Consider the following 13,891-nt stretch of genomic DNA (forward strand, 5'->3'; position numbering starts at 1 on the left):
TCTGATGATAGTGTTGCATCATGGGCGGAGCATTGGTTCTCCATGTGTTCACTGATGACAGTGTTGCATCATGGGAGGAGCATTGGTGCTCCATGTGTTCTCTGATGATAGTGTTGCATCATGGGAGGAGCGTTGGTGCTCCATGTGTTCACTGATGACAGTGTTGCATCATGGGAGGAGCGTTGATGCTCCATGTGTTCTCTGATGATAGTGTTGCATCATCGGAGGAGCGTTGGTGCTCCATGTGTTCACTGATGACAGTGTTGCATCATGGGAGGAGCATTGGTGCTCCATGTGTTCTCTGATGACAGTGTTGCATCATGGGAGGAGCGTTGGTGCTCCATGTGTTCACTGATGACAGTGTTGCATCATGGGAGGAGCATTGGTGCTCCATGTGTTCTCTGATGACAGTGTTGCATCATGGGAGGAGCATTGATGCTCCATGTGTTCTCTGATGACAGTGTTGCATCATGGGAGGAGCGTTGGTGCTCCATGTGTTCACTGATGACAGTGTTGCATCATGGGAGGAGCATTGGTGCTCCATGTGTTCACTGATGACAGTGTTGCATCATGGGAGGAGCATTGGTGCTCCATGTGTTCTCTGATGATAGTGTTGCATCATGGGAGGAGCGTTGGTGCTCCATGTGTTCTCTGATGACAGTGTTGCATCATGGGAGGAGCATTGGTGCTCCATGTGTTCACTGATGACAGTGTTGCATCATGGGAGGAGCATTGGTGCTCCATGTGTTCACTGATGACAGTGTTGCATCATGGGAGGAGCATTGGTGCTCCATGTGTTCACTGATGACAGTGTTGCATCATGGGAGGAGCATTGGTGCTCCATGTGTTCACTGATGACAGTGTTGCATCATGGGAGGAGCGTTGGTGCTCCATGTGTTCTCTGATGACAGTGTTGCATCATGGGAGGAGCATTGGTGCTCCATGTGTTCACTGATGACAGTGTTGCATCATGGGAGGAGCATTGGTGCTCCATGTGTTCACTGATGACAGTGTTGCATCATGGGAGGAGCATTGGTGCTCCATGTGTTCACTGATGACAGTGTTGCATCATGGGAGGAGCATTGGTGCTCCATGTGTTCACTGATGACAGTGTTGCATCATCGGAGGAGCGTTGATGCTCCATGTGTTCTCTGATGACAGTGTTGCATCATGGGAGGAGCGTTGGTGCTCCATGTGTTCTCTGATGATAGTGTTGCATCATGGGAGGAGCGTTGGTGCTCCATGTGTTCTCTGATGACAGTGTTGCATCATGGGAGGAGCGTTGGTGCTCCATGTGTTCTCTGATGATAGTGTTGCATCATGGGAGGAGCGTTGGTGCTCCATGTGTTCTCTGATAACAGTGTTGCATCATGGGAGGAGCGTTGGTGCTCCATGTGTTCTCTGATGACAGTGTTGCATCATGGGAGGAGCATTGGTGCTCCATGTGTTCTCTGATGATAGTGTTGCATCATGGGAGGAGCGTTGGTGCTCCATGTGTTCTCTGATAACAGTGTTGCATCATGGGAGGAGCGTTGGTGCTCCATGTGTTCTCTGATAACAGTGTTGCATCATGGGAGGAGCGTTGATGCTCCATGTGTTCTCTGATGACAGTTTTGCATCATGGGAGGAGCATTGGTGCTCCATGTGTTCTCTGATGACAGTGTTGCATCATGGGAGGAGCGTTGATGCTCCATGTGTTCTCTGATGACAGTGTTGCATCATGGGAGGAGCGTTGATGCTCCATGTGTTCTCTGATGACAGTGTTGCATCATGGGAGGAGCGTTGGTGCTCCATGTGTTCTCTGATGACAGTGTTGCATCATGGGAGGAGCGTTGATGCTCCATGTGTTCTCTGGTGACAGTGTTGCATCATGGGAGGAGCGTTGGTGCTCCATGTGTTCTCTGATGACAGTGTTGCATCATGGGAGGAGCGTTGGTGCTCCATGTGTTCTCTGATGACAGTGTTGCATCATGGGAGGAGCATTGGTGCTCCATGTGTTCACTGATGACAGTGTTGCATCATGGGAGGAGCGTTGGTGCTCCATGTGTTCACTGATGACAGTGTTGCATCATGGGAGGAGCGTTGGTGCTCCATGTGTTCTCTGATGACAGTGTTGCATCATGGGAGGAGCGTTGGTGCTCCATGTGTTCACTGATGACAGTGTTGCATCATGGGAGGAGCGTTGGTGCTCCATGTGTTCTCTGATGACAGTGTTGCATCATGGGAGGAGCGTTGGTGCTCCATGTGTTCACTGATGACAGTGTTGCATCATGGGAGGAGCATTGGTGCTCCATGTGTTCACTGATGACAGTGTTGCATCATGGGAGGAGCGTTGGTGCTCCATGTGTTCACTGATGACAGTGTTGCATCATGGGAGGAGCCTTGGTGCTCCATGTGTTCTCTGATGATAGTGTTGCATCATGGGAGGAGCGTTGGTGCTCCATGTGTTCTCTGATGACAGTGTTGCATCATGGGAGGAGCGTTGGTGGTCCATGTGTTCTCTGATGATAGTGTTGCATCATGGGAGGAGCGTTGGTGCTCCATGTGCTCACTGATGACAGTGTTGCATCATGGGAGGAGCGTTGGTGCTCCATGTGTTCACTGATGACAGTGTTGCATCATGGGAGGAGCGTTGATGCTCCATGTGTTCACTGATGACAGTGTTGCATCATGGGAGGAGCGTTGGTGCTCCATGTGTTCACTGATGACAGTGTTGCATCATGGGAGGAGCGTTGGTGCTCCATGTGTTCTCTGATGATAGTGTTGCATCATGGGAGGAGCGTTGGTGCTCCATGTGTTCACTGATGATAGTGTTGCATCATGGGAGGAGCGTTGGTGCTCCATGTGTTCTCTGATGACAGTGTTGCATCATGGGAGGAGCGTTGGTGCTCCATGTGTTCACTGATGACAGTGTTGCATCATGGGAGGAGCGTTGGTGCTCCATGTGTTCACTGATGACAGTGTTGCATCATGGGAGGAGCGTTGGTTCTCCATGTGTTCACTGATGACAGTGTTGCATCATGGGAGGAGCGTTGGTGCTCCATGTGTTCTCTGATGATAGTGTTGCATCATGGGAGGAGCGTTGGTGCTCCATGTGTTCACTGATGACAGTGTTGCATCATGGGAGGAGCGTTGATGCTCCATGTGTTCCCTGATGACAGTGTTGCATCATGGGAGGAGCATTGATGCTCCATGTGTTCACTGATGACAGTGTTGCATCATGGGAGGAGCGTTGGTGCTCCATGTGTTCTTTGATGACAGTGTTGCATCATGGGAGGAGCGTTGGTGCTCCATGTGTTCACTGATGACAGTGTTGCATCATGGGAGGAGCGTTGGTGCTCCATGTGTTCTCTGATGACAGTGTTGCATCATGGGAGGCGCGTTGGTGCTCCATGTGTTCTCTGATGACAGTGTTGCATCATGGGAGGAGCGTTGGTGCTCCATGTGTTCTCTGATGACAGTGTTGCATCATGGGAGGAGCGTTGGTGCTCCATGTGTTCTCTGTTGACAGTGTTGCATCATGGGAGGAGCGTTGGTGCTCCATGTGTTCTCTGTTGACAGTGTTGCATCATGGGAGGCGCGTTGGTGCTCCATGTGTTCTCTGATGACAGTGTTGCATCATGGGAGGAGCGTTGATGCTCCATGTGTTCACTGATGACAGTGTTGCATCATGGGAGGAGCATTGATGCATCATGTGTTCACTGATGACAGTGTTGCATCATGGGAGGAGCGTTGGTGCTCCATGTGTTCACTGATGACAGTGTTGCATCATGGGAGGAGCGTTGGTGCTCCATGTGTTCTCTGATGACAGTGTTGCATCATGGGAGGAGCGTTGGTGGTCCATGTGTTCTCTGATGACAGTGTTGCATCATGGGAGGAGCGTTGGTGGTCCATGTGTTCTCTGATGACAGTGTTGCATCATGGGAGGAGAGTTGGTGCTCCATGTGTTCACTGATGACAGTGTTGCATCATGGGAGGAGCGTTGGTGCTAAATCACTGCAAACTAAATAAAAACTGTGTAAAGGATTTAAAGAGTTTTGGCTCAAACTCTCATTAAATAAGTTGATCTACATGGAAAATTACCAAGTTTTTTTTTGCTTAAGTTTCACAAAAAAAGTTAAAACAAATATGCACAAAATTGTTTTTTAATGACTTTGACTAGAATCCGACCCATTCTTTCTGAATCTTAATCTTTTTACAGATTATTGTTACTCAATATTTAAATAAAATGTTTGCATATATTCCATAGTTCAGAAATACAAATGCGTGCACGAGAAATACTTTCCACATTCCTGAATAATAAAAAATAATCATGACAAAATGAATATAATCTTAAAGTACTAATAGTTTTTTAGACAGTTTCTTGAAAGATGCATTTAAATTCAAATAGAAGAAAACAAAACAAAACTGTGGGACACTTTCTTTCTTTGAAAAACCATGAGGCGATCTTCTTGACGTGAGAGGCTGACAAGTGAGGTCGTCAATCAATATTCCTGGAAACAGGTCGTACGACTTGTGAGAACACGCTGCTCTCGGGACTTGATAAAAGACTCAGTCAGTGGTACAGGTCTCTCAGTGTGACAGACGAGCTCGAGCACCTGTTGAGCTGAAGGTGATTTATGCCCTTAAACTCTCATCTCCTGCCTAGACTGAGATCGCTGACCATGGCTGAGTACAAGTTGGCAGTAACGACCGGGGACTTGAAGTACTCGGGTACTAATGATCACATATACGTGACTCTGGTCGGAGACGAGGGGGAGAGTGAGCGGACTGAGCTGGACAACTACGGACTGGACTTCAGGACTGGTACAGTAAGTTCTGAGTAGGATTCTTCTCCGTTACTGTGAGAACCTTGATTGAATATAGTCTGGAACATTAACAAACGCCTTAAGTTTAATTGACGACTAGTAACGAACAACATGAACACAATAAAAAAGGATGATGGCGACGATGCTGGCATGCCACCTACCTCGGCTGCTCAGTTTGTTGCTTGCTGTAGCCTTGTTTCTGTTTGTTTGTTGATAGGATGCCTCCACCCTTCTTGTTTATGATCATTAAGCTCTATTCAACATCGGAGCATTTTGTAAGACGTTATCCCCTTCAAAGAACAATACTATTCCACCTCCCGTCCTTTCGGGGATCCCCACATTTCTTTGCCGCTTCACCTGTGCCCTTCCCTATGATCAACGCTCCAGACGACGCTTGAAGCGCGGTGGAGTTCTTGTGAGGCTCAAGGCTTACCTGCTGCCCTTGAAGGATCCCTGGCAGCGCAGCAATGCTCACTCTACTGTGGAGATCGCTGGATCCATTGCGTTGCCACTGGTGCGCCACTGCTTGTTGACGTGTCTGTCGCTTCGGAGACAGATCCTGCCGCACCTCCTCATCTGATGGCTGCATATGACGCTCCAGGGAGTTTTCATGTGGTCCGTCTCCCTTTACCTGCGCCCTCCGACTGGCCTCGGGGGCCCGTTATTCCTGCGAAGTGACGGAACCCACGGGATAACAGAGACGGCTTTTGTCATGCTGCTCTCCGCCTGGTGAGACGCGCCGCATCTTCTTCGGCGGGATCGGAGTTGGGGCTCAACATTTTTTTGGCTCTGTTGAACGCGAGGTCGATTGTGAACAAACTTTTCTGAACAACTTCTTTACCTCCCGTCAACTGGATTTCATGCTTCTGACAGAGACTTGGATCAGGGCTGTTGGGTGTTGACCGTTCTCCAAACTCCTTCCTCCTGATCATGCCTTTCTTAGCTCCCTGCGAATCTCCGGTAAAGATATATAGATAGATAAAACTTTATTGATCCCTCTTGAGGTCTCCTTTGGGAAATAGTTTTTCCAGCCAGCACACAGCAATACAGAACAAGAACAAAGTTAATAACAAGAAAGTGCATGATGACACAATCTAAGTCTAAAGTTAAAGAACAAGATCAAAGAAAAGGTAACAAAGACAAAGGATACAAAGATTAATATAGAATATCATCATCTTTTCACTCCTGCTCCCAAACTCAGAAGTAAACATTCTAATAACACGAGGAATGAATGAGTCCCTGAATCTATTAGTGTTGCATCATGGGAGGAGCATTGGTGCTCTGTCTGTTCACTGATGACAGTGTTCAGAGGAGGACTGTAATCATCCATGATGAACAGTAGTTTGTTCAGTGATCTCCTCTCAGCAACTGTCACCAGTGAGCCAGCCCTCCTAATCAACACATTCCCAACACACCACAACATAGAACAGGACAATGGCCACCAAAGACTGGTAGAACCTGCAGGAGTTTCCTGCAGTTGTTAAAGGATCGGAGCCTCCTCAGAAACTACAGTCTACTCTGGACTTACTTAAATACATGGTCTGTGTTGCAGGACCAGTTTACTGTCGAGACACACACCGAGGTACTTATAGTTGTTAACTATCTCCACCTTGTCGCCTCTGATGGACACTGGACGTGGCTTTGTCCTGGACCTCCCAAAGTCCAAGACCAGCTCCTTGGTCTTTGAGGTGTTCGAGTGGCTCCTCTCACTCCAGTCCACAAAGTCATGTATCAGAATCCTGTACTTGTCCTTGCTGTTGTCGCTGATGCATCCAAAAATGGCAGCATGTCAGCATACTTCTGTAGCAGAAGTCTGAGGTATATATGGTGAAGAGGAGAGGGGCCAGTACTGTCCCCTGAGGTGCTCCTGTACTGCACACCACAGTGTCAGACGTGATGTCCTTCAGCCTGACATACTGTGGTCAATCAGTGAAATAATCAGAGATCAAGGAGACCAGACCAGGGTCCACATGCATCCCTGTCAGTTTGTCCTGGAGCAGAGTCGACTGGATCGTGTTCTACACTAGAAAAGTCCAGGAACAGGTTCCTCACTGAGCCACTTCCTCTATCCAGGTGGGAGTAGGTCCGATGCAGGAGGTGAAGAATGGCATCTTCTTCATCAACCGCTGGCCGGCAGGCAAACTGCACTGGGTCTTGCGCGTGCTGGACTTGTGGCCTGAGATGTTTGAGGCTGCTCCAGTGTGTTCTACTGCTCAAACCTGTTGAAAAAGTTGTTTAGACCGTTTGCCTCCTCCACCGTGTCTACTGAAGTCAGAGAGCACTTGGTCTTGTGTCCAGTGATGGTATTAACATCATCCCAGACTCTCTTATTTGTTCCTCACTCAGCTTCTCCTCCAACCTCCTCCTGTAGGTGTCCTTTGCCTCCCTCAGGCATCACTTCACCTCCTGCTGTGCTGACCTCATGGCGTCCCTGTCTCTGCTCCGGAAAGCCACCTTCTTCCTGTTCAGGACATCCTTGACCTCCTTTGTTACCCACGGTTTATTATTAGGGTAACAATGGACAGTCTTAGCAGGGGCGACAGCAGAAATTTGAATAATCCGTTAGACAGTGTGTCTGACCCTCGATGTCCTCACTATGAGACTTCAGCAGCACATCCCAGTTTGTGGTGTCAAAGCAGTCCCTTATGGCGTCCTCTACAGCTGGTGTCCACTTTCTGATTGTCCTACTGGTCACAGTCTGTCTCTGCACCAGAGGAGTGTACTGTGACTGAAGGTGGACCAGGTTATGATCGGACCTTCCAAGTGGAGGAAGAGGTTTGGCTCGTTTTTTTTAAGGGTCAAAAGGGTAAACCATTCTAACCGTGTCGCTCTTATTCTGAACCTGCTTAAGATTCATGTACTGACTACCAGTTTGGTTTTCAGGATGGGCACTACATAGTTAAAACCCCCAAGTCTCTGGGGAAGCTCCTGCTGATCAAAGTGAAGAAGGAAGCGTTCTTCTTTTTGCCAGAAGACGAGTGGTACTGCTCAAAGATCGTGGTCCAGACTCCAGAGGGGGATTCTCTTCTATTTCCCTGTTACAAGTGGATATCGCGACTGATGCAGTTGGAGCTCCGAGGAGGAAATGGTCAGTATTTGTTTTCTGAAGCTAACTTTGTAGCTACTTAAACGTGTTTTTTTTTATTCCAGCCACCAGAGTCTTTGAGGAGAACAACTCTCTCCTGGTGGAGCATAGAAAGAAGGAGTTGATCCACAAGAAGAAAACATTTGAGTAAGTTTCTTTTTAAGGTGTCTGCTGAGATTTACAACAACAACTGTTTGTTTCTCAGGTGGAGAGTAACAGATGACGGACTACCTCACTACAGTCCTCTCGAGGTACTGGAGCTACCTTCAGAAATTCGATTTACTCCATCCAAAGTGTCTGAAATAAGTCACACGAGAAGGCTGACGTGAGTATTTTTGACTCATTTACACTTTGATTCATGGTTGAATTAACACTTCTTTCTCTAGTGGCTTTGAGCTCAAGTTAAAAGGGCTGTTGTCTTCTCAATCAAAATGGGAGAGCATTGAAGACCTGAAGAAAATCTTCTGGTGGAAAAGGACAACCATGTCAGGTACTTAGTTGGTTAACGCTGCTTTTTTCCCATATCGGGTGTATTAGTGACCTTGAACTGGAAGGACTCAGACCTACTTGTCAACAGCTAATCTGCTAAAATCCCGAATACTAAAGAAAATAAGGGGAAGCGAATTAAAGATGTCCCTCAGGTTTTGGAAGCGAGGTGGAGTTATTGGTTTAAAACTAAATTACTAAATTTAGACTTTTTGTTTTGTTTACACCCTTACCCATATGGTCAATATTTGGCCCACAGAGAGAAAAAAATGTACCTTGGTACAAAATTCCACGTTGGTCAGAAAATTCTTGCGATCCATGTGAGTTACCATAGAAATAGATCCTGTTCTGGTCAGACCTGTTTTACAAGTGTTCCAACAGCATGACGTGTTTCCAGAATTACTCGTAAGAAGATATTTGACAGAAGGAATTGTAAGATTGTGCTGAAAACTCACAGCCTTCTTAGCGACCAAATGCTCAGTAGTCAAGTCGAGTCAGGGAAATGTATATCGTCCACATCATGGATTGATAAGACCATTGTAAAGCGCTCATAGCTGCAGACCACTGTGGCAGAAACAGACTAGATAGTAGAGAAGAAAAACAATGCATCACTCATATTTTGGAGCTCCTCCTTAGAATAACCTTTCTTAAGAACCTTCTTACGTCCTAAAGACGGAATCTGGTAAACGTGGTGTTCAGAAGTTTGGGTGGATTGTAAATCTCTTTCAAAGTCTTCAATTTCTCTGAGTCAACCCTTGGTTCCATCACAATGTTACTGGGTATTTGCATGAAACCAGTTCCTCCTCAACCTAATTACCGGTTTAGTACAACAACATCCAGATGCAGCAAAAAAAGGGGCTTGTGAAATTAGCCTTTAGCAGTCGTTACAGTGAATCTTGGAATCTTGCGCAGCCAGTTTAATCAGAACCTTTTTCTTAGGTACAAACACTCAAAAACTCACTTTTTTTCCCACAGGCAACAGTTTTCTACCGTTTGTTGTGTGAATACAATTTATGTTTCAACAAAAGTCTATAACTACCACTCTTATATCTTGAGCAGCAACTCCTTCAAAAACAAAACCACAAAAATGGACTTGCTTTCAAAAAGAGTCCACATTATTTTGTTCCCATTAGCAAATGGATCTTCTCCTTAACTTGTATTAATCTTACTTAGTTTACCAAGAAAACTTCAAAATGCAATTGAAGGTCATATTCAACAACTCTGTCGTCTAGAGTACGTTACCGAGCACTGGAAAGACGATGAGTTCTTTGGGTACCAATTCCTGAACGGATCCAACCCCATGGTAATCAAACGCTGCACAGAGATTCCTTCCAACTTCCGAGTCACGGAGGAAATGTTGAAGCCGTTTCTGGGAGACGGCAGTTCTCTGCAGAAGGAGCTGAAGGTCGGAGTTTGATTTCCTGGATCTCATTTTCTCTGGGATGTAACCATGTAACAATTTATGCAACCAGGACGGAAATTTATTTATCGTGGACCACAAGAAAATGGAGAAAATAATCACAGGAATTCAAGACGGACAACGTATGCACGTGGTTGACGGATTCTGTTTGTTCTACTTGAACATGAAGAAACAGCTGATGCCAATAGCGATACAGGTAAAAACCCATCAACGTGCTCTTGTATGACTAAGATTTAATAAGTTAATTTTCTCTGCAGCTCTATCGACAACCGTCCGAGAAGAACCCAGTCTTCCTCCCAAGTGACAGCGACACTGACTGGATCCTTGCCAAGATGTTTATCAAAAGTGCTGACGCGATGGACCATCAGATAGTCCATCACCTCATGAACACTCACTACATGGCGGAGGTCTTCACGATCTCCAGCCTCCGTAACCTGCCAGGGATTCATCCTCTCTACAAGGTAATGATAAGACAAAGGAAATGTTTTTCAAGCTGAAACCGGTGAGTGGAAGTAGGTTAGATTAAGAAAATGTTTATGTGTTCTGTTGACATCTTGAAAAAAAGGATTGTATTTGTTAGATATGTGTTGTGTCGGAAGAATGGAAACCCACCAACAACTAACATGGAGCATTGCTCACACTTTTCTCAATATTGAAGGAAAGGTTTTGTGACTTGACAATATCTAGAACTGACTCAAAGAAACCATTGAGTGATCTGGCACACCCTCTTACTACTATTTGAAAAAACCCACTGCTCAAAGAGCTGGGGAGAAGCCACAGCAGCGCAGGACTCAAGCAGGGGGGCTGCTGGCAACAGCTCGGGACTGGCAGCTGAAGGTAGACCTAGGAAGACAGCTCAAGTTCCCTGATAACAGTCACGGTGACCAAACTCAGGCCAGACATAGTCCTGGTGTCTGAAACAACAAAGCAAGTGGTCCTGCTGGAGCTGACTGTCCCCTGGGAAGACCGAATGGAGGAGGCCTTCGAGAGGAAGAGGGCCAAGTATGAGGAGCTGGCAGGCGAACGCCGAGTAGGGGATGGAGGACACGATGTAACACAATCGAGATCGGGTGCAGAGGGTTCGTCGGCCAGTCTCTCATCAGGGCACTCAAAATGTTGGGAGTGAAGGGACTGCAGATAAGGAAAGGCTCCAGAGACATCACCGACGCAGCAGAAAAGGCGTCAGGTGGCTGTGGATCAAGCGGGGGGATCCGTGGGCTAAATAAGCTACTTAAACACAATCCAGGGCCTGATCAACCCTGGCTGGGTCACCTGGGCGAGGGTGTCTATTGCGAGACACAAAACACCCTATGAACCCAGGATACAACACTGATGATGTGCCTAAGTTGCACCAAGAGTGTTAGCGGTAACAAAGAAGAAACCCTTTCTCAAGCCAAGAGGTGTCAACATCGCAAATCAACAATGGACAGGTTTGAAGGTATATTGCAAAACTCCTTTAGATAATGGACGTACTTCGCAAGCAGGAAGAGCTAACATCACTCTATCAATTTCTCTGAACTTTTTTTCTTACAGAAAGACGGACAGACGTATAATCTGCTGCCGTTACTGCTGAGAGTTTCAAATGACCTTCTTTCTCTTCTCTCTACAGCTTCTTATACCACATTTCCGGGGAACCCTTCATGTTAACTCAGGAGGCCGTAAAGCACTCCTTGGACCAGGCGCACCTCTCACAATTGTAGGGACTCAACAGCATCATGTAAAATGTTAGCCTTTAAAAGTTGTCCTAATTCTTGCATGTTTTTTTAAGACTTCGCTTGGGTTCGATGGCTTGATGGAGCTCATGAAAAGGTCTCATGCTGAAAACACCTACAGCTCCATGTGCCTGCCAGAGAACATACCAGCACGAGGCCTGGAATCCATCCCCAACTATTACTACAGAGATGATGGGCTGAGGCTGTGGGACATCGTCAACAGGTACGATGTTTGACAAGTTATGTCATAGCTTTGGGATGAAGTGGGTTTAGAGTCTTAATATATGTACTGTGTCCATTATGAAGATCTTCACAACCATTTTTGTTTTTAATGGAGCAGCTTTGTAAGAGCGGTAATGGAACACTTCTACACCTCTGACAAGGATGTTCAAAAGGACACTGAACTCCAGGATTGGATCCATGAGATATTCGTCCATGGCTTTTTGTCCAGAGAATCCTCAGGTATGAAATGCGTCACTATCACTGGGTGGCAACTGATACCGACCATTGTGCTGACCTGTAAACAGGGATACCTCGCGCCTTCAGTGTAGTCGAGGAAGTGATCAAGTTCGTCACTATGGTGGTATTCAACGTGTCCGTGCAACACGTTGCTGTTAATGGAGGCCAGGTATGATATTCGAGTTGTGACAATTGTCTAAAGTGAAACATAATTACTCTGTTCTAAATGTAGTTTGACTACACGAGCTTCATCCCGAACAGTTCGCTCCTGATGAAGGAGCCACCTCCCACAGTCAAAGGGCAGTCTACCATGGAGGGCATTTTAGAGACCCTCCCAAACATTGGCGAGACGGTCACATTTGTGGCAATGGTGCGCCTGCTCTCAGAAACATACACAGATTTTGTAAGTTTTTTCGCACATGTTTATGCATTTTCTCATCCACACAGATATGCTGATTCTTACTTTTCTGTAGGTACCTCTGGGTCAATATCCTGAGGAACGATTCAACGAACCTGCTGTGAAGATGATGATCAATGAGTTTCAGGCAAAGTTGTCACACTTCAGCGAAGCTGTTGACTCAAGAAACAAGCAGCTGGAGGTCCCGTACACCTACCTGAACCCCGTCAACATCGAGAACAGCACAACCATTTAGATAGATAGATAGATAGTGTTAGATTAAAATGATTCTATACGTATACGCCATACTTAATTAATTAATTAAATTAATACTAAAAGATAATCAAAATATAAAGTATGAATTACTCACTTGATCTAAGAGCTGGAACGTTTGACTACACATTAACAATCAACATTCCACTCCAGACTGATTCACACTGTTTCAAGATAAGCTTGGAACAGAATTAGATACGACACAGGAAAATTCAAACATCTGTTTATCTGCAAATCACACCTTAAATTTTATATCAAAGAACAAAGCAAGACACACCCGGGAAAGGGGGAGTGAAAGACGGAAGAGAAGGTGACCCCCGCCCGAAAACATTTGAATAATTAGATTACAGGAAGACAAACTATGATGTCTCTCAGTGGGTGATCGGGAACAGGGAACTTAAAAGAACAATTTGGCCGGAAAGAGACAGGAAATTTGACTTAAATAGTAAGTAATTTGTATTTATATAGCGCTTTTCCAGACCAGGGTCACAAAGCACTTAAACAATCAAAACAATATTCAAAAAGTATATACTTTAAAGATCAAGATAATACTGAGAACAACACAGGATTTCCAGAAAATCAAGGAAAAGCCTGAACAAATAAAAACCTCTTAAGATGTTTGTTGAAAGAGTCAGTAGACTCCATCAAGCACAAAGAGAGAGGAAGATCGTTCAAAAGCTTAGGAGCAACCGTGTGCGTGGATCCATCAGTAGATTCTGATCCACAGACCTCAAAGCCCGAGCTGGGGTGTAAGTCTTGATCAGATCACTGATGGAAGGTCTGACCATGAATAGATCTGAAAGTAAGAACTAGAATTTTAAAATTATCCTGAAAGAAACTGGCAGCCAGTGAAGAGTTTGAAGGATCGGAGAAATGTGAGTTCTTCTACTAGAGCGGGTCAGAGTTCTGAATCAACTGCAGGCGAGACACATCCTTCTTGTTAAGACATGAAAACAAACTGTTGCAATAGTCCAGGCGAGAAGAAACAAACGCATGGATTACAAGATCCAGATCATGTTGTGACAATAACACCTAGGTTTCTCAGGCTCAGTTTGACAGACTGACCCAAGTCCCCCAAGTACTGACTCAACCCTGGAACCTTATCATCAACAATCACCAGAATTTCAGTTTTGTCCACATTTAGCTGCAAAGTGTTTTCACTCAGCCATTGTTTGATTTCTAGCAAATCTCTGAGTGAGTTGTTGTCTACAAAGTTTCTGTGTTAAATACATTTTGTTTATATAGATTATC

General features: G+C 45.7%; 1 protein-coding gene across 1 annotated transcript; it reads left to right on the forward strand.

Annotated features, from left to right (window-relative positions):
* Nucleotides 1-4,226: 4,226 nt before the first annotated feature.
* LOC148066965 (hydroperoxide isomerase ALOXE3-like) lies at nt 4,227-12,623 on the forward strand. The gene is made up of 14 exons (XM_087805670.1): nt 4,227-4,811; nt 7,692-7,896; nt 7,959-8,040; nt 8,099-8,218; nt 8,280-8,383; nt 9,612-9,784; nt 9,852-9,995; nt 10,057-10,260; nt 11,409-11,495; nt 11,568-11,734; nt 11,852-11,973; nt 12,039-12,139; nt 12,203-12,373; nt 12,444-12,623. The coding sequence occupies exons 1-14, from the start codon at nt 4,620-4,622 to the stop codon at nt 12,621-12,623; spliced, it is 2,052 nt and encodes a 683-aa protein (XP_087661796.1). The 5' UTR covers nt 4,227-4,619.
* The last annotated feature ends 1,268 nt before the right edge of the window (nt 12,624-13,891 follow it).

The sequence above is a fragment of the Callionymus lyra genome, chromosome 13 (assembly GCF_982586985.1).
Source record: "Callionymus lyra chromosome 13, fCalLyr1.hap1.1, whole genome shotgun sequence".
Lineage (NCBI taxonomy): Eukaryota > Metazoa > Chordata > Actinopteri > Syngnathiformes > Callionymidae > Callionymus > Callionymus lyra.